Source organism: Siphateles boraxobius, unplaced genomic scaffold, assembly GCF_051911475.1.
Source record: "Siphateles boraxobius isolate OS27281-9 unplaced genomic scaffold, OSU_SipBor_1 1, whole genome shotgun sequence".
NCBI lineage: Eukaryota > Metazoa > Chordata > Actinopteri > Cypriniformes > Leuciscidae > Siphateles > Siphateles boraxobius.
The window spans coordinates 30,352,039-30,373,566 of NW_027508699.1; the positions used below are offsets into that span (position 1 = coordinate 30,352,039).

Here is a 21,528-nt window from a genome sequence, read left to right on the forward strand (position 1 = left end):
CAACCGAAGTGGCAACGCTGCGACTCTCCTCGGAGAATCGCCCCCCGGAGGGTGCCAAGGAGGGACGGTTCCTCGGAACCGTTCCTCCCTGGAGGGGACCACCCTCAGAAGCCTGATAGCCTTGGCGTCAGGACATCTTCTTAGACCCAGCTCTCTTAGTGATGACAGCCCTCAGATCCTGTCTACCTCTAACAGGCTTGGGCTGCGACCGCCACTCAGGAACCCCAGATTGAGGAGGAGCCCGAGCGCCGACGCTCTGTTTTTGCTGATATCTGTGTGTGTGTGCGGAGCTTGTAGACGGACGAGACTGCTCAGGCTTTATGTTGCGAGCAGCCTCGGGGACACTGGACCTGCGAGGAAGAAACCTCTGAAACGCAGCCGCTTGTTTTTTGTTTTCTTGGAACCGATCGACAACACAATTTATAGCGTCGCCGAACAGACTTGATGGTGAAAGCGGTGCATCCTGAAGAACAGATCTATCTTTGTCTTTAATATCTGAAAGATTTAACCATAAATGACGTTCCGTGGCCACCAGGGCTGCCATAGAACGGCCCACAGATTTGGCTGTTTCCTTGGTGGCCCGGAGAGACAGATCTGTCGTGCGACGCAATTCTCGAATTGCCTCAGCACTAACTTCCTCACAACTGTCCATGTCCCTCAGCAGGTCAGCCTGGTATGCTTGGAGAATCTACATAGTATGTAAGCATGCCGCTGCCTGACCTGCTGCCGAATACGCTTTACCCACTAACAAAGATGTATTTTTTAAAGGTTTAGTGGGTAATGTCGGGGCTTTCAGAGAAGACGATGACTCGGGGGAGAGATAGCTTGCTAGCGTGTCTTCAGCACGAGGCATAGTCAAATAACCAAAGTGATCAATCCCTTGAACTTTACTATAGTTACTAGTCTGCTGATTATGCACTCTGAAAGAAGCCGGTTTAATCCACGATCTCGAAACCTCGGTGTGGAGATCGGGAAAAAACGGGAGTTCCCGACGAGGAGGTCGTGATCTAGATGGCAGATATCGTTCATCTAAAAGACTTTTTCTAGATTCAACATCAACATCATCGGCTGGCCACTCAATATTTAATTTAGTAACAGCACGGGATAAAACCTCCCAAAGCTCCTCATCAGCAGGGGAATGAGCTGGCGAACACTCAATATCCCCCATATCAGCGACATCCAGATCCTCAGAACTGGATAGCCGCAATATTGGTGCCTCAGCCTGGGAAGGAGAAGCCGCAGAGCGGGCTCCTTCCTGTGCAAAGACACCGGATCCAGCAGGTAAGGGCTGAGAAAGGGCGGGGCCCGTCTCAAACCCCGCTACTAGATCCATCTGCGAACCCCAAGATGAAAGCCGACGCTGTGCCTCGGCAGCAGCGGGACCCGCACCTCGGGGAGCACGAACCGAACCGTCCTCCTCAAAGAACGCCTGGCGAGAGCGGAGAGTTTTCATAGACAAACTCATGCAATGCTCACAATCAGCCCCCTCGAGGACTGACTGGGCATGCTCCACTCCCAAACAAGCAATACACATACGGTGTGTGTCCCACCCGTGATATAACGAGGGCAGGGACCAACACAACGCTTATAACTCTGCTTGCTCGCCATGGTGATATATATATATATATATATAAGGGGCTTGACAGACAACAATAAATAGACAAGGACAGATATACAGAGAGCGCTTGCTGAAGGTGCAGAAGCTGTCGCGGTCTGATTTCAAGGGTGCTTTATAGTTTCCTGGTCAATGACGTCACCTATGTCGTAGCGGGCTTCCATTGGACTGATTTTACACGTGCTTCACGACGTAATCACGCAGAGCGTTCCCACCGCGTCTCAAACGCAGCTCGAGTTCCCTTGAAAGGGAATGTTATTTTTCACATATTTTACATTATGACAGCACCTCACTCCCCAGTCTGGCTCGTACGCACCATTTAGTTCCTGTTTTGATGAAGCCGAAATACAAAATGTGCTGTGATTGGTTAGCTGGCCCAGTGTGATTGGCACCAGTTAGCGAGTGTTCGGGAAATGTCACAACCCTTACCATAACCATGAGCTCTACTCAGATGTAAATATTAAGGTTGGCGTCAATTTCAAACCAATTCAAGCCTGATTCAGACTTAAGAATGTTAACAAACTTGAGGATCACGCAAAACGGTTTTCATGCACGCTCTTTGCAAGCACAGATTTTTTTGTTGTCATTTTCTTATACATTTAAAATGCGTTGTCGGAAACTAATACAAACAGTAATCAATCACAAAACCGTGGCTGATTTTACCAAGGAAGCTTTGCCCTTTGTTTACATCAGCAACAATATAAAACATAGAAAATGCAACTACAAATAATAAGACATACTTACCAGTTATGATCCACAAACAACAGATTGTCCCTATAAAGTGGGAACTGCTCCATTTCAGGAGAAGCTTTTGTGTGTTGCCTGCATTCTACTCTCTTAGGTTCTGGAAGCTGTTCTCCATAAAATGTGCAGCAGACAGATAGAGTAAATGTTGGAGTTATAATGTTCAGGAACAATGTTTAAAACAAAATTGAACAACTCTGAGTTCGTCAGCCTTAGGAAGGTCAAACAAATGAGTTTTTGAAACAGTTTTGGGGTTTATAGTCCAAACGAGTCGTTCACTCCCATACAGAAATGTAATATATGTCAATATAAATAAATTACATATATGTCAGTGCCCATGTATGTCTGCTGCCTATATGAGAATATATGCAAAATTCATATATATAAAACACATAGACATATATAAAACATATATTTCAAAATATAGCAAAAATGGCCGTTTTCATGTAAGTGGCAAGGCAAGGCAAGGCAAGGCAAGTTAATTTATATAGCACATTTCATACACAATGGTAATTCAAAGTGCTTTACATAGAAGAAATTTAAATAATCAAAAGAAATCAGAATAATTAAAACAGTTTAGAATAAAAGATAAAATACAGAAATCAGAATAATTAAAACATAAAATAAAATACAGTGCAAACAGTCGGACGAACAGTGGCACAGTGCTCATTCAGTAAATGCACAGTTAAACAGATGTGTTTTGAGTCTGGATTTGAATGTGACTACTGTAGGAGCACATCTGATCTCTTCTGGAAGCTGGTTCCAGCTGCGGCTGGCATAATAGCTAAAAGCAGACTCGCCATGCTTAGAGTGAACCCTTGGTATTTCTAGCCGATGTGATCCTAATGATCTGAGTGATCTGTTGGGTTTATATTCACTGAGCATATCTGCAATGTATTGAGGTCCTAGGCCATTGAATGATTTATATACCAGTAATAATACTTTAAAATCAATCCTAAATGTAACTGGCAGCCAGTGTAAAGACCTGAGGACTGGTGTGATGTGTTCATATTTTCTGGTTCTGCTCAGAATCCTAGCAGCAGCGTTCTGTATGAGCTGCAACTGTCTTATGGTCTTTTTGGGAAGGCCAGTGAGAAGTCCATTACAATAATCCACCCTACTGGTGATGAAAGCATGCACAAGTTTTTCTAAGTCTTGACTCGAAACAAAGCATCTAATTCTTGCAATATTTTTCAGGTGATAATATGCTGATTTAGTTATTGCTTTGACATGACTACTGAAACTAAGGTCTGACTCCAGAGACACACCCAGATTCCTGACTTGATTTTTAGTTGTTTGACCCCTAGACTGAAGGTATGCGTTCACCTTGAGAACTTCATCTTTGTTTCCAAACGCAATGACTTCAGTTTTGTCTTTGTTTAACTGAAGATTTTTTGGCACATCCAATTGTTTACTTCATCAATGCATTGGCAAAGGGAGTCAATGGTGCTGTAATCGTTAGGCGATAGGGATAAGTAGAGCTGTGTGTCGTCTGCATAGCTATGGTAAGCGATTTGGTTCTTTCTCATTATTTGGCTCATTAAGTGCCATATATTTTCCCGTATATGCACATAAATGTTAAATATATGTAAGACGCATATATGTATACAGGTCCTTCTCAAAAAATTAGCATATTGTGATAAAGTTCATTATTTTCCATGATGTAATGATAAAAATTTCATATTTTTATATATACTTTCATATATTTTAGATTCATTGCACACCAACTGAAATATTTCAGGTCTTTTATTGTTTTAATACTGATGATTTTGGCATACAGCTCATGAAAACCCAAAATTCCTATCTCAAAAAATTAGCATATCATGAAAAGGGTCTCTAAACGAGCTATTAACCTAATCATCTGAATCAACTAATTAACTCTAAACACCTGCAAAAGATTCCTGAGGCTTTTAAAAACTCCCAGCCTGTTTCATTACTCAAAACCGCAATCATGGGTAAGACTGCCGACCTGACTACTGTCCAGAAGGCCATCTACACCCTCAAGCAAGAGGGTAAGCCATGGTGTTACTGTGCTCAATTGGCCTGCCAACTCTCCTGACCTGAACCCCATAGAGAATCTGTGGGATATTGTGAAGAGAAAGTTGAGAGACGCAAGACCCAACACTCTGGATGAGTTTAAGGCCGCTATCGAAGCATCCTGGGCCTCCATAAAACCTCAGCAGTGCCACAGGCTGATTGCCTCCATGCCACGCCGCATTGAAGAAGTCATTTCTGCAAAAGGATTCCCGACCAAGTATTGAGTGCATAACTGAACATAATTATTTGAAGGTTGACTTTTTTTTGTATTAAAAACACTTATTTTATTGGTCGGATGAAATATGCTAATTTTTTGAGATAGAAATTTTGGGTTTTCATGAGCTGTATGCCAAAATCATCAGTATTAAAACAATAAAAGACCTGAAATATTTCAGTTGGTGTGCAATGAATCTAAAATATATGAAAGTTTAATTTTTATCATTACATTATGGAAAATAATGAACTTTATCACAATATGCTAATTTTTTGAGAAGGACATATGCATATATGTACTTATTTCAATGCATCAGTATCACATGCATGTATGTTTACATACATTTATTAAATATGTGGGAAACAAATATGTATGTCACATATTTATACTTAATGTTGTCCATATATGAGAGAAACCAATACTATACTGTAATATATGCAGATATATGGTATCATATATGGATGAACTCAAATATTTTCTTCACATGTTAGGACACATAAATGTTCATATATGTTGCAGGCAAATATTGTGTTCTCAGATAAGTCAAATATATGTATAGATATATGTCATTCTATTTAAAATATAAGTACATATATGTCCATATATAAATTTTTGTATGGGCTGTAGTTCTTGTAAAGTGAATTCTGTTTAATAAAATATCTCCCTTTGGACTGGACACACTACTAAAGCTGAACAAGTTAAAAAGCATAATAATTTGGACCCCTTTAAAACGTTTGTTAGTCTTTGTAACACAAATGAAGATATTTTTTAATGAAACCTTTGAGATTTATGTCTCTATTTTGAAAGTTCATTCCCCCTAACCTTTCAAGCTTCAAAAAGTTCATTAAAGCGTAATACATATGAATCGAGCAATTAAAATCATGTCTTCTGAAGAGACACGATTGCTTTATATGTTGTACAGATTTAATTTAGCCATTTATTCACATATAAACATTGATCAATGGACATATAGCACATCAAATAAGTAATGGTTGGGGGAAAAATTCCTATTAAACTATGGAAATCCATAAAATTGACAAAAGTGTCAGTGAAAAACATGCTTGACATGAAATTTGTGAAGATCAATTATCATCTGTAAAAATTCCGTTTCACAATTGAGCATAATTTTGATTACAAGCAGTAAATTATGCACAAAGGGTGATTACATTATTTTACTCTGTATTTAGCAATGCATAAAAGACTCTTGAGGTATAACTAAACTAGAGGAATAACATTTCTATATGTTCCCCGAGCCATACCTTAGGAAGCTGCTTAAGATATACCTTCTTATGTGCGACGTTACAAGGTGCTGTCCATGGCGATGGTGCTGAATTTATTGATATCGATGGCTCGAGAATCAATTATTCACTCGTGCAAGGGCTGCTTCACTGCATTATGTGAGAAAGCAGTGTTTATAAAAGCACTTCAGAAATAGTTGAAATTGCATTTAGTAGGACTAATAGTGGGATATTATAAAAAATAGTCCAAACTATAATCGCCTATAATAGCCTAGCCTACATATTAAAAATATTTTTTTTTAAATTATTTTAAAATTGTTTTTGATCTTGTTTTCCCCATCATTTTCCACCTTCTCGCTTCTGTACTGTCAATAAAAGTGGGAAAAATAAAGGTCTCTGACTGCAGACTATGAAATTACAACAACACAATAACAGTAGATACCACTAACATGAGGAGATCTAAAACATTTATATGAGAAACTGTTTGAAGAACAGCTTCAAGTGTTTGGCTAATCGGTTGTCCATAGAGAACAAGTTCTTAATCAGATTCTCACCGTCCTTCATCCTTGATGGACAAGTGAAGTCACTAAGCCTCTAGTTAAATCACTAAAATCTGTGAAAAATACAATAAAATGCTTTTGTAGGATAGAGAGTCTTCATTTTCGTGTTATACTCTCTTTAGGCTGGTCTCCCTGATCAGCCATCAGCACCACGCTCTCTACCTTCAAAGCCCTGATCAGTTCCCCCTCACTCTGTCATCCCTTCATCTCTCTGGTTCTTTCCTCCTTCCTCTATTCCTGGTTCTTCCCTCCCTCTCTTCAATGCTAGTTAATCCGGACTGACTTGGCAGAAATGTATTCATACCAGCTGAGCTGCTGCACTTCTAACAAATGCTGCAAACACTAACTCAAATCACACTTCTGAGGGCTGTGGAAAAAAGAGAAATGCTTCAAAGTGGGACGTCACCACAGGTTTGTGAATAGTTCGATTCTGTCATCATTTACTCACCTTCATGTCATTCCAAACTTGTATGCTGTTATATTTTCAGTGGAATACAAAGTAAAATGTTTTTAAGAATCTTTCCGTAGCTCTTGCCATACAATGACAATTTAGCTACCCAGCAGGACAAAATGGACATAAATCACCATAAAAGCATCATAAAAAGTAGTCCATATGACTCACTCGTGCATCATATTCCAAGTCTACTGAAGTCATATGATAGTTTTGCAAGTCATTATTCACTGATGCCACCAAAGCTCACATCTAGCCTGCATCTCCAGATTAAATGATGATTCTGACATTTTTAATTGATGATAAATTGTCCCTTTGGCTTATATACCGCATTTAGTGAGTAATTTTAAATTGGCTTTGTTTTTTGGGAACAAATTATGTTTTTCGCTTGATTGGCTGAGGAAACATTCGTGCAATCTGTCGACTTAAATGTTTTGTCTGTTTCTCACATAAAGATATTGTATGACTTCGTGCCAAATTGGATACTTTTATGGCTTTTTTTGTGTGTTGCTTACTGCCATTATATACACAACCATTCAAAAGTTTGAGGTCAGTGAGATATTTTTTTCTTTAAAGTAATTAATATTTTAATACAGCAAGGAAGCATTCAATTGATCACAAGTGACAGTACTGACAAGTAAAGGCTGTTCTTTTGAACTTTCTATTCACAGTTTTCACAAAATTATTAAGCAGTAGCACGGCTGCTTTTTAAACTTGTATAATAATACATTTTAATAAGCGACAAATCAGCATATTCTCTGAAGGATCATGTGAAACTGAAGTAATGGCTGCTGAAAGTTCAGCTTTGCCATGACAGGAATAAATTTTTTAAGTTGTAGTAATATTTCACAACATTGCTTTTTTACTGTATTTTAAATGCAGTCTTGGTGAGCATAAGAGACTTTCAATAACAAAATCGTACCGACCCCAAAGTTTTAAATGGTATTGTAGCTGCATAAAGAGTCTTAAAAATATCCCTGGTGTACTATAGAAAAAAATGACAGCATGCGGGTTCGCAATGGCATGAAGGTGAGTAAATGATGACAGAATGTCTGGGTGAACTTTTCTTTTAAATGGCAAGCTTACCGGCCTCTGCGCTCTGCCTCTGTGCCTTTCAGAGGGTCTGGTTTGTGACCCAGAGGCTGGTGAGAGGCTTTTATTCAGGGTTACAGGGGGGCTGTAGTCATTTGAAAAATCACTCCTGCTTCTTTGTGCTGTAGAGTGGAATTGGCAGAAGTGAAGTGAGCACCGGGTGATTCTACACGCAGTGGGGACTGTGTGGCCTATCTATGTGTGAGCGTAAGGGTTGAGAATAGAATGATGGGTATTTGTGTGTATGACAGGCTAGAAAAAATGAGGCGAGAGAAGGAGCGAGAGAGTGAAAGATGAATTTTTCGGCACGCACGGATCCATTGTGCGAATGTTTGTGTAGCAGTCGGTGTATTGTGTCTCTGTCTATGTGGATAATGGACTTCCTTCGTGTTTGGATTCCATTTGGCCGTCTAATGAAACCTAATTAATTTTGTTGACATTTGTGGACCCCACACTGATATAAATGAGAGGGCTTTTTCTCCTGGAGTTTTGTGAATGCTTATCAAGGATATTAACCTAATTCTGTCATGTATGCATTGCATGGCATTCTTTTTTACTCATTAGCGGGAATTAGCATTCTGAGCCGTAGCACTCTGAAAAGTCTCCTCCTATATGCAGTATAGTGTGCATCCATAGTTAATCCTCCTTGTGATATTTTAATAAACCTCCATTGTAGACTGTTGTCCGATGGTAGGAGTCTCACACGGGTGACCTTGTCTACTGGGATGTGTTTCTACAAGCTTACAGTCAGAGAACACATGGAAGTTATTTGATTCAAGGAGATGATTAAATTTGTGATGTGCTTCTCTCTTTGTCTCTTTTTCTCCCTCAGGCATCCTGCGTACTGCAGTTCCTGATCTGGATAGAGAAGCACAGGATCTGTATCTGGTGGTCCTGCAAGCTAAAGACATGGGCGGACATCTTGGTGGCCTGTCAGGAACGACTACAATTACTGTACGATTGACGGACGTCAACGACAACCCTCCGCGCTTTGTACAAAGTGAGTAACTTTGCTTATCTTACATCAAGTCTACATCTATGTCCCTTACAGACGTTTACCATGGTAACAATAGTGTCTGTCAAATTACCATAGTGGCTACAATAAACACCATCTTGGGAAAAAAAGACACTCTTTGAAGTATATCCCTTGTAGAACCATGTGTATTCCTAAAACCCACATGAGAATTCGCTTTTTTGGATCCTCCAAGGGTACCCACAGGAATTTTCAGGGAGTTTAAAGAACTAAAACTTTTTAATTTTGTTCTGCAACATAAATTACTCACACTATCATACACAGATTTCGAAGTGATGTGCTTTAACAGCATGAGTTAATAATGTAGCTATATAAGGACTAAAATGGTTGTCTGATTCATCATGCATATGAACTTATTCTTGAAGTAGTTTCACTACCATTCAAAATTTTGGGGTCAGTCAATTTGTTTTCTTTTAAATTATTTAAAAGAAATGATACTTTTATTCTGCAAGGACACATTCAATTGAAAAGTGACCATAAAGACGTTTACTTTATAAAAAAACAAACAAAAAAAAACACGGATTTAAGAATCCTGATAAAAAAGAACCCCCTCCCCCTAAAAAAAAGCATTAAGCAGCACAACAGTTTTCAACATTGATAATAACAGTAAATGCAACAGCATATTATAATGATTTCTGAATAATCATGTGACACTGAAGACTGGAGTAATGATGCTGAAAATTCAGCTCTGCCATCACAGAAATAAATTACATTTTAAAATTTTAAATTAGAAAACAGTTATTTTCAAATTCTAACAATATTTTACAATATTACTGTTTTTACTGTATTTTTAATGAAAGTCTCCTCAGGTGATATTCGCCACAGACATTGTTTTATTCATAAACCAAAACTGCCATTCTAAAAACACATTTGAATTTCCAGAATAAACAAATGTCAAATTATAACATACTTTCATGACAACTATTGACATGAAAACAGTCACGTCCGGGACAGTCACGTCGAACCACAAACGCCGTGCAACGTGAGCTGAACTGTGACTATCGACCAGCACGTAGCACGGCGTGCTAATTAACGTTAAATCAACGTTAAAATTGGGTACATTCGATTATCATGAAAATGCATCACAGAGAACGGTCGATGCGGTACCCATGTGTTATTTAGGCCTAGTTTCATTTTTGGCCAGAATTGTCCTTTAATGCATGCTGTTTACACCGCCAGCTGTTTAACTGTGCCTGCATAAGGGCCGTAACCCTATCAAACGCAGCCACCCCCCCAGTTCTGCTCAATTACATACCAGCCCTTTATTAGTATGGTCATAGAAGAGTCCTTTCTCTCCCGACGTCAGCTCTGCCCTTCTCTTTCTCTTGTTTTTTTACCGGGGTGACCCGGGGTGAGATTATCTGAAGACTGAAGAGAGAGAACGTGTGGGGAAAATATATCAAAGTCTCACCCAGGTAGACGTTCAGGTTCACTGGGCAAGGTTGGGTAAATCTCCTCGTTCTTGGAAGCCGATTTAGAAATCTCTACGGGAATTCACTTCAGATAAAAGCAAACAAATTACAGGCGTTTTGGGAGCTGTTTTGACCATTGCAATTACGTTTGAAAAATGTTGCGTGGAGGCTGATGCATCCCTTGGTATAATAGATGCAGACTCAGGTGCAGGGGGAGTTGAGCTGGTTTCTGTATTTTTAACAGCCTTGAACCGTGTTGGGCAGCCAAGAGGAGCAGAGGAGTGCACTGTGCCCATGATGGATGGCTGGGTAGATTGTTTGACGGATGACTACATAGGTATGCCTGTTAAGATCAGTGTCTTTTTTTTATGAGAAGAAGAGATAAGAAGCAACGATACAGGGAAGGTTTCATCATAAATATTACTAATTTATTTCCCCTGAGTCTTTGCTGGTTACAGAACAAAAGAGAAGGAGAGGGGAAACGAAGATTGAGGGAAGACGGAAAAAGATAGCAAAAGAAGAGAGGTTAAGAGAGTTCTTAAAGAGAGTTTAAGCATAGAGAAACTAAATGATAATCACCGTAATTTGTCCACGGACAGAGTGAGAATGCAAAAACAACTAAAAAAGGGCTGACAGGCAGACGGAGATGGGAAGGAGAGAGAGGTGATGGTGACACAAGAAAAAGGACAGCTTAACCCTGCTCTGAGAATGGAATCAATTTTATTTATGGGAGTGTGTGTCTGCCTGTATGTGTGTGTCTGTGTGCCCACTCACACCTTTAAATAATCTATTACATCCTTATATAAGTATGACCAACATAAGAATTTTCACCGGAAAATGTTATCTGAACAAGTAAGTAACATCCACTAGTTCTGACCAACTAAGGGAAAAAAAGCACTGCAGTAAATTGTGCTGATTAAATCTAACAATCACTTATCATATCACGTCAAATTGTACAAATATACTTTGTTCTCAAATTGTTAATGTTAATAACTTCAGCATTGCGTGACTACATTTAATGCCCTTCCGATATTTATCCTTGTTTTCGCATGGGCCCGGTTGCAGTCTCTCTTTTTTTCTGTAGCCACTCCGAAGTCCGAAGTCTTTTGCATTTTACAACGGGTGAATCTCCAGTTGTCATTAGTGATTGTCGTTTGAACCTTTCTTGATCCGCCATCAAATTAATATGTTTAATTATATCAAGAGCTGTGAGAAAAATGCTATAAATGTCCACCTCCAACATCCTCACACGCAATATAGCCTACTAGCCGAGACACCTTCTTTATGTGTACAGATGTGACGTAATGGCGCAAAGTCATGCTCGAATTTCCCGCGGAAATCCACCAGTACCACTGGAATTAAAAACATCATTTCAAGCTTACCGTTTTGAATCGAGCTAAGGCAAGCAGATAGTTTTGAACACTGGCTGGTTATGTACTTGCTCAAAACAAATTTTGGGATAATTTTTAACCCAAAAAAGTTATGAACTGCAGCTTTAAGCAACAGTGAATTTATAATTTTTTTTTTATATTTAGCAAGGATAGTACGAGAACCCTATTGGAATGGTTCCATTTATTATATTGTGTTTTTTTATGTTTGGCTTAAGAGAAAGATAATATTTTAATTAATATTTTTTAAATATTAATACATTTATTAATATATAATATATATATATATACCAATATATAATAAACTCACCAATGCTGTATTTATTTGATTAAAAATACAAAACAAACCCAGTAATACTGTGAAATATTATTTCAATGTAAAACAGCTGTTTTCTATGTGAATATATTGTAAAGTATAATTTATTCCTGTGATCAAAGCTGAATTTTCAGCATCATTACTCCAGTCTTCAGTGTCACATGATCCTTCAGAAATCATTCTAATATGATGATTTGATACTCAAGAAACATTTCTCATTATTATCAATGTTGAAAACAGTTATTTACATTTTTATTTCAGGATTCTTTGATGAATAGAAAGTTCAAAAGAACAGCATTTATCTGAAAGAGAATATTTTGTAACATTAAACACTACCGTTCAAAACTTTGGGGTCAGTAAGAATTTTTATTTTATTTTTCGGGGGAAATAAATAAAATAAATCAATACTTTTATTCATCAAGGAGGAATTAAATTGATCAAAAGTGACAGCAAATACATTTATAATGTTACAAAAAATTCTATTTCAAATAAATGCTGTTGTTTTTAACTTTCTGTCCATCAAAGAATGGTACATAACTGTTTTCAACATTGATAATAATGAGAAATGTTTCTTGAGCATCAAATCATCATATTAGAATGATTTCTGAAGGATCATGTGACATTGAAGACTGGAGTAATGATGCTTTATGTTTTAAAAACATTAAAAATCTTAGCGACCCCAAACTTTTGAATGTATATATATATATATATATATATATATATATATTTTTTTTTTTTTTTGTATTTTCTTTTTTAAATGAAATACTTTCAATTCATTTAAAAAGTTTATTTCATTATCATATTAATAATTTCAAATGTATTTAATGTCATCTTTTTAACTTAAAATTAAGACATACAGTTTATTCTAATTAATATTTTGCATGCACTGGCTCTAGAATTGGCACAATTGTCCAAATATAGGGTGCAGCTATCAAAGGAACCAGGACTGATTTAATTGGGCATTCAATGAAACAAACTGATTGTGCTTTTTTTGTGTTGTTTGTGTAAAAAAATTCAAATATACAGTCATGCTCAAAAGTTTACATACAGCCTGCAGAATCTGCAAAATGTTACTTATTTTAACAAAATAAGATCATACGAACGTCTTGTTATTTTTTATTTAGTTCTGTGCTGAATAAGATATTGCACATAAAATATGTTTACGTATAGTCCACAAGACAAAAAAAAATTGCTGAATTTATAAAAATGTTCAAAAGTGTGTACTCTTGATTTGTGATTTTTTTTTAAAATATATTTAAACAAAATAAGAAACATTTGGAAATCTTCATCCTGCTCAAAAGTCAGTCAATGCTAGAAGGGGTTCAAGTATGAAAAAGTTGCTGGAAAACTGAAGAATTTTCAGGACCTGAAGGATTCTTCTGAAGAACTTTGGGCAGTTTAACTGCTCAGGACAAAGGGACTCAAGAACAACCATCACAAAAAAAAAAAAAAAAACAGTCGTGGATCAAACAGTATTAAGAATAAGGGTATATAAACTTTTAAACAGGGTAATTTTTATAAATTCAGCTTTTTTCGTCTTGTGGTCTATATATAAACAACTTCTATGTAAAATATCTTATTCAGGACAGTACTAAATGAAAAATAACATGCGTTTTGTATGATCCCTCTCATTTTGTGCAAATAATTAAAATTTGCATATTTTGCAAGGTGTATGTAAACTTTTGAGCACGGCTGTAAATTTGTAGTCTGTTTACAGATTAAATTTGTTAATGTAAATTTTTTTCATATGAACCGGAAAAACAGGACTGCATAGCTCTGCATTGCGTCGAAAATAGAAAAGGCCGTTCTTCCACTTAGCGAATGATACAACTGACGCTGTCATTGATTATAATGGGAGCGATTATGTTTTGTCGCTCGTGTCCAGTGTAGACACTGTATTCCATGTGTCGGTTCTCATGTCTTCCCTGTCTCTCTCCCTCCCTCTCTCTCTCTCTCTTTCCCTCTCCATCTATCACACATGCCGTTTACACACTCACTGACTGACTCATGAGAGGAGACTTGTGCGTGCTCACAGGAATACACATCAGTTTCTGTGTCGCACGCACATACACATTCATGTCACATACACACGTTCAACAGTTCATCAGTCGTAGGGAGAAGAGAGGACGGCTGGAGATGGAGAAACTCGGAGGTGACAGGTTTTGTCATCAACCCTTAAGGGCTAATTGTCATTCTGCATCCTTTGCTTTTGCTCTTTGGCTTTCTGTGCGTCTCCTTGATATGTGAATTTCTTTTTTCGACCCTCTACAGCACTCTTCACCCTTCTGCCCTCCGCTGGCTTTGCATTTAAAGGCTCTTCAGTGGTCAGTGGTGCACACAGACAATAAAACACTGTTCATCAAAACACTTACTGTGTGCTCTCAGCGGATCATAAAGCCCGTTTATTTACACTCTCATCAAAGCATAAAGCCCATTTAGCCTTCTAGCTTTGCATTATGGAATCATGCAGAGTCAAGTTCAACAGGCGATTAGGCCTGATGCATATGTTCTCTTGAGTATAATGGCAATAAAACGCTACAGTTTGGATGTAACTCGCACCCGGAAAACTCATCTCGGCCTCCTCTGGAATCCATTTTAAAAGTAAAGGAAGCGGAAAATGTAAAGAATTAGTTGCCCGGCGTCTCACCAATGTGTCTGATGTTGTCTGTGGCGAGAGCAAAGAGGTTTGAGACCAAAAACCCCAAAAGCGCATCCCTAGTGACTTTTCCAAAAAAATTCACATGTGTGGGATTGCTTTTAGCGTGTTCTCTCTTGGTAGTCGGATATGGGCTTTCGGGGTCCTGAACACTCAATTGAAATGAAAGTAGCTTTACAATTAATTCTATTCAGTGGGTCCTCCCTCTGTCAGCGAACCTCTTTGTATTTGCGGGTCTCGTCCAATCCCATAAGGTTATATTTCTGTGTTTTCCCCATGCATGGCGCGATAAAGACGTGAAATGCGTGTCTGAATCTGTAAAGATACGTCCCTAGGGCGACTTCTCTGAGCGTGAAGGAGAGATGAAGGAAGGAAGGGATGAGAGGAACACTAATAGCCTCATCTTGGCCATACCAGCCCGCTGTAATCACAGAAGTCTGAGTCGTTTTCATCTCACACTGTGCTCAAAAGCACTGCAGAAGATGTGCTTTTTTTCTGGTACGCCAGCGAGCTTGCGGCTCCTTATCTGTGACGCGTGGCCTGGTCTTTGTCCATTTCCTCGAGTCAGTTTGCTGGAGAGGAGCTCAGCCATGTGTTCTGATCGGATAATTTGTTGACTGATTCGGCTGATTGGGTTTGGTATGAATAAGGCAAGCAGGCAAAGCGCTTCTGACTTGGCGACTGCCTGTGGGGTCTCCTCGGGGGGCTATAGACAGCAGTGGGGCATGAAAACGTCTCTGAAATCGCTCCGTCGTATCACAACGCCCAATTAGAGCTGGGATTGGATGGTTCACGGTTCCACATGAGGCACTGGTAGCACTGCCGCCAATTTTGGTGATGACTGCATCTTTGCGACTGCCCGCTTACACGTTATGTGCAGGTCCTAGTAAAGTGCATTTGAGGTGACACGTCAAAGGCATCCAAAAGAGTGACTGCACTCTGTTTTAAAGTCATTAATGAGAGGAAAATATAGTAGAGTAGCACTGCAAAGCATTTTTGAGGTTTCAATCACTAGCAATACGACAGATCAAAAAGACCTATCCAGTCTTTTCTCAAGAGGCCAAATTATCTGCAAAAGAACCTTTACTTTTTTTGTGCGCGATACTAAGCTTTCTACATCATTAGTTCTCAGCTGGTTTTGCTACAGGAATCAAAAACATTATTTTATTCTATTTTTGTAGACTAGTCGGAAATCACAATTATTTTATTATTTTAACAGGCATAGTTTTATCTCTTCAGGTAGCCTATATACTATACATCTGACTGTACTTTAATGGTGGGTAGAATGGGTAGAAAGGAATTGTCATTAATATATTTGGAAAATGGAAAACAGAGTTTTTATATATTGTTTTTTTATATTTATTATTTTTGTTATTATTAAAGCATTATATTCTATTAGATTTTTTTTCTTATTTTCCATTTAATATTTATTTCTAATCATTTTATATTTATTATTAATAATAATTATTATTATTTTTTTTTTTACAGTGTAAAGGGTCTTTATAAATTAAAGCGCTGATGGGAGTGGAAAGTTCTTCACGTGATTTACTGACAATGTGCAAATTAAAGAACACATACACAGCCGGATAATTTCCATAATGACCAACGCAATCTACCCAGGGCAGTGCAAATTAACATCTGGTTTAAAACATGCTTTTTGGGGGGCATAAAGAATGGCACAAATACCAGTAAAATGACTAGACCAAATCTTAGTAAATCACCTTGCATGATTCATTTAAATATTCTCCTACTCTCCTATAACTGCATGTTCAATAAGGTCAGCCACAAAAATAACCCTGTCCACACCTTTTCAGCGCAAATTTTTCACTGTGTGTCTTTAGTAAATCCTGACAGTAGTTTTTTTTTAACACCAAAAGAGCAAGCTGGTACAAGCTGTTAGTAAATCTGGCCCTAAAACTTTAACAAAGTTATTTTCCTGTCATATGAGAAGCATTTTTAAAATGTTGAAAAGCCTATTCATTTTTCTGTCTTAATTAGGCATGTTTATTCAGTGATTTGCATTTAAGCTTTGCTCTTTTGCTCAGAAAATACACCACTGTAGATATTCCATCAACAGAAGTAGTTCTTGAATCTGACACAAGAGTGACAAAATGCTGTTATTTTCTAACTTCCGAGCAGGTGGACAGTACCATGAGCTGTAGGGAAACTTTTTACACTCATTGTGTGAGTTTTTGAGGAATAACCCAGAGCCAAACGTCAGTGATGGAATCAATCAGGAGGTTGGCCGTTGTTCTATCGGCGACAGTGAGAGTGGAGTGCGGGAAAAATGGTCAACGATTTCGCTTTTCTTGTCATCTACCCTGGCAGTGTGCCTTCACGCAGAATAATAGGAGTTAGAGCCATTCTTCTTGTATGGAGGCAGAGAACGAGCGATGTGGAGTGGTTGGTGGGGGTAGGTAAGAGGGAAGTGATTTCCATGCTAATGGGAATGTTCCCGGCAGGGCTTTCTGTCTACGCCTATGTCTCTATGATGAATGCAGCCGTCGGACTGCCAGCGCGACGGGGGTCTCGCACCAAACCATGAACTCGCAACTTCCTCTCTCTCGCACGATGCTTAAAAGAAAGTGAAGTGGGCTCTTGCTAACTAAAAGAGAGTGTGGACTCTGAGCTCTGGCTGCATAAACTAGTCAATTCCTGGCTTATTACTTTGAAGTTTCTCTTCTTCTGGACACTGGCCCATGCATTGATGTCTTTTATTATTTAACATGCCATATATATATACATGATGGTGAGTAATTGGAGAAACGGTGCTATGGGCAAGGTCTTTTATATTACAGGCCTGTGAATCACAGGATCGTTTTAGTTATACAGCACAGTGTGCCAGGGCTCTTTGAGGGCATTGTTGATAGAGGTCAGCATGCGGTGATCTAATTCCAGCGGTTAGTACTGAAATATTGCAGCACGGAGTGAGCTTTAGTTTAACCTGGGTATTTTAAATGATGCCTTGACCACGTCAGATGACCTGAGGTGTCCTGGGAGAGCCAGACGCAGCCTGACAATATACACCAGGAGGCCTGGACACAATTGTCGCGGTTATTAAAGTGGAATTACGGATGGAGGGATTTGATATTAAAGTCATTTTGAGCTGAGGGTGTGGATGTGTTTTGATTACCCCACAGCCCCAGTGGTCTTTGTGAGAGAAATAGAGTGAGAGTCCTCTGGAGGTATTAACACCCTGAAGCAACCACACAACACTGATTTCACCACCTGTATTTCTCCTCAGAAACAGTGCAGCCCTGACATAAACACAAACTCTGTCCCTTCTCCTTCTCATCTACTTTCCCCCCCATTCTCCTTCTCAAGCAATATCGGTCACCCCCAGTCTGTTTTCTCTTTTCCCATTACTTTTCTCTTCTCCCAAGAAACTTGTTGGCCACATATACCACAAAAATATCTACCTATCTATCTACCTATCTATCTACCTATCTATCTATCTATCTATCTATCTATCTATCTATCTATCTATCTATCTATCTATCTATCTATCTATCTATCTATCTATCTATCTATCTATCTGTATATCTATCTATCTGTATATCTATCTATCTATCTATCCGTCTGCCTATTGATCAATTTTAAAATAGTAAAATAACGCTATAATGTAAAATAATGGTTTTCTATTTTAATATATTTTAAAATGTAATGTATTCCTGTGATGGTAAAGCTGACTTCAGCCATTACTCAAGCCTTCAGTGTCACATGATCCTTCAGAAATCATTATAATATGATTTATTGCTCAAGAAACAATTCTTATTACTGTATTATCTTGAAAACAATTATGCTGCTTAATTATTTTCTAGGAACCTTGATAGATTTTTTTTTGGATTCTTTGATGAATAGAAAGTTCAAAAGAACATTTGAAATATCAATCTTTTGTAACATTATAAATGCCTTTACTGTAATTTTTGATCATTTTAATTTGTCCTTGCTAAATAGTATTAATTTCTCTTTTTATTATTGTACTGTCCCCGAAGTTTTTAAGAGTAATATAAACAAATGTAAATAATAAAAAATATAATATAAAAATGAAAAAAATATATATATAATCTAAAAATGGACAGTGCATATTATCACCTGGCAGTTAATAGTAAACCAGCATCTACTGAGCCACTGTTTTTTTGTTTTTGCACTGTAAAAAAAAAGAAAGAAGAATAATCAACTTGGATGTTTAAGTCATTTCAACTTAAATTACATTAAACAAAAAAAAGTTTTAAAGGGTAACTAAACCCCTGGTCAGAGCCTGACTCCACCCACTGGCAATATTTGAAAAATGCTGGAAAAGTGGGCAGAGCCCAGCGGAGGGGGGCGTGCACCTGAGATCCATCTCTTTGTATGGAACCTGCCTACGTTACCAACAACCGCTGCGTCACGAACCACCGCAAACATCCAATAGGAAAATACAACTGCAGTAGCCACCGTTCAACCTGAAGAGGGCAGCACTCAGACGTTTTTATACCATATATTGTAGAATTAAAACACTTTAAACCCAAATGTCAAAAAATGTACTGGAATCATTGAACAGCATTTATGAAGCTCCATTCTAACAGATCATTAACTAAAAAAAGTTGTTTTAGTGTTTAGTTACCCTTTAAAGTTGAAAAGTTTTATATCTTTTTTTTAATGCTTAACTTATTTTAAAGCAATGTAAAAACATATGTTGTCATAACTTATTGATCATATAATTTTTACAATGTGCTTGGTAAAATACATGTACTGTTTTTAACCAGTCTGACAACCATATTATCTACACTGTAAGTGTGTAGATTAGCCTATGGGTTTCATGGATATAGCAGGCAAAGTTTAGATGAGCATGTATAGTAAGCATCTCTCTTACCCTGTGATTGTGAGCCATTCAGTGTTAATTAAGGGGATCTAGACAAGTCTGGCCGAGTCTGGTGCATGCTGTGTAAATGGAGGTTTCAAGCCAAGTCATCCTTATTTAGCGCAGATTAAACTCCATGGCAGAATGGCAGAAAATAGTGATTTAAATAATATTGTAGGAGTTCGATAATAGAAATAATTCCAATAATTGTCTTCTCTAATTAAACTCCACATCCTTGAAGAGTGTAATTAAAATAGTAGTAGTTCATATTAGCCTCCTTTTAATCCTTTTTCATTTTCTTTGCCTGCTTATTTTTGGTTTATTTATTAATATTTCATCTAAAGTTCTGCGCCTTCTGGTTCAATTGACGGCTTAATCATTGCCCACAGACACGTCTCCCGCCCCCCTCCATACCTCAACTTTCTCCATCCATCAGTATCACGCACAACAGCACATACTCATGGAAGACAGATGCACATCCACGCACAAAGCGCTTGGCCTCACATCATCTCTCTTGTGTCCATCTTCACCTTTTCTTTTTCTTTAGCTCACCTCCTCTGACTTCTCTTTCCCTTCCGTTAGCTTTTGCACCCCTGCGTTCTCAGTCCTTTCATTCTGAGGAGCAGTATACAGTAACTGTCCATCTCCCACGCATCTCTCTCTTTAAGTCCTCATTCACTGCCGCCACACCAATTTCTTAATCTCTGCCTCTCGTTCTCACTTTCAGTGTTCCTCCAGTTATCTTTTGATGTATTCATATACAGTTAGCTAACTCCCCCTGTGCTGAATCCTTGCTGTGCTGAATCTATCCTTTTGGCTCGAGTGAGCAGTGTTAACCCTCTCGCAATGCCACGATGTTGTGCGCTCATTCACGGGAGGTGAGCTAAAGCACCGGGGTAGCACTTTTACAATGCATTAAGCCTCACAGCAGGACCTGGATGCAAATATCATTTTAAAACCCCTGCATAATCATATCATCTCAGTGGGTCTTTACTGATTGCTTTGCTCTTTTGATGAACAGCTCCTTATATCCATCATGTTATTTATTACACATACATATTCATCAGAATATATGGCTACTTTCAATGGCCTATTTTTTATTTCTTTTCCACAGTTTATAGATCCCTTTATATGTGCATAGAGCCTCTGTTTCTGCACTTTCCACAATAAAAGCTGTTCCAAAAAAACAAACCTGTTGGATTCCACGCTCATTTATCACTAGTGTTTGAACAATATATCGTCATGGCTAATAAATTGGTTTATATTTGTCTTTTTTTCTTTTCTCTATTTTAACTGGACTTTTGAGTTTGGGTGCTTAGTGTCAGAAACTTTTAATTGTACGTTTATAGTATCTCTCTCTCTCTCTCTCTCTCTCTCTCTCTCTCTCTCTCTCTCTCTCTCTCTCTCTCTCTCTCTCTCTCTCTCTCTCTCTCTCTCTCTCTCTCTTTTATTGTTATTTATTTTTATAAATTGGTTAATTTTTGGGGGGTTTGTTTGAACTTTTATTATTTTTTTGGCTGATTAGTGATGGAAACTATATTTTGACATCTAAAGTAAATATTTTTTTGCAGTTTTTTTATCAAGTTCAAAACTTTCTCAAATGTATAAATTTTTAATTAATTATTTTCAGGTTGTTTTAGTAAATATTATGAATGCTAAATATTATATTTAGTATCTGTTCCGGTTCTTATTATTATTAGGGGCCAAGCACAGAAGGTGCGGGCACCTATTGTATCTGTTCCGGTTCTTATTATTATTATTATTCCAACTGGGCATCTATGGCAGCCCATAGAACCGCTTGCGGGAAAGTTATGAAATTTGGCACACAGATAGAGGACAGTCTGAACTGTCACCATAGCAAATTTGGAGTCTCTGAAATCAATCCCACTAGCGCCATCCAACTGTCCAAAGTTTCACTCATGTTTATGC

General features: G+C 38.0%; 1 protein-coding gene across 2 annotated transcripts in view; it reads left to right on the plus strand.

The window, feature by feature from the left end:
• Nucleotides 1-21,528, plus strand: part of cdh24b (cadherin 24, type 2b) — a 143,350-nt gene that overhangs the window by 87,889 nt on the left and 33,933 nt on the right. For both annotated transcript variants that reach the window (XM_077232827.1, XM_077232833.1), the window contains exon 5: nt 8,784-8,951. In XM_077232827.1, coding sequence (XP_077088942.1) covers nt 8,784-8,951 — 168 coding nt within the window. The remainder of the gene's footprint in view (nt 1-8,783; nt 8,952-21,528) is intronic.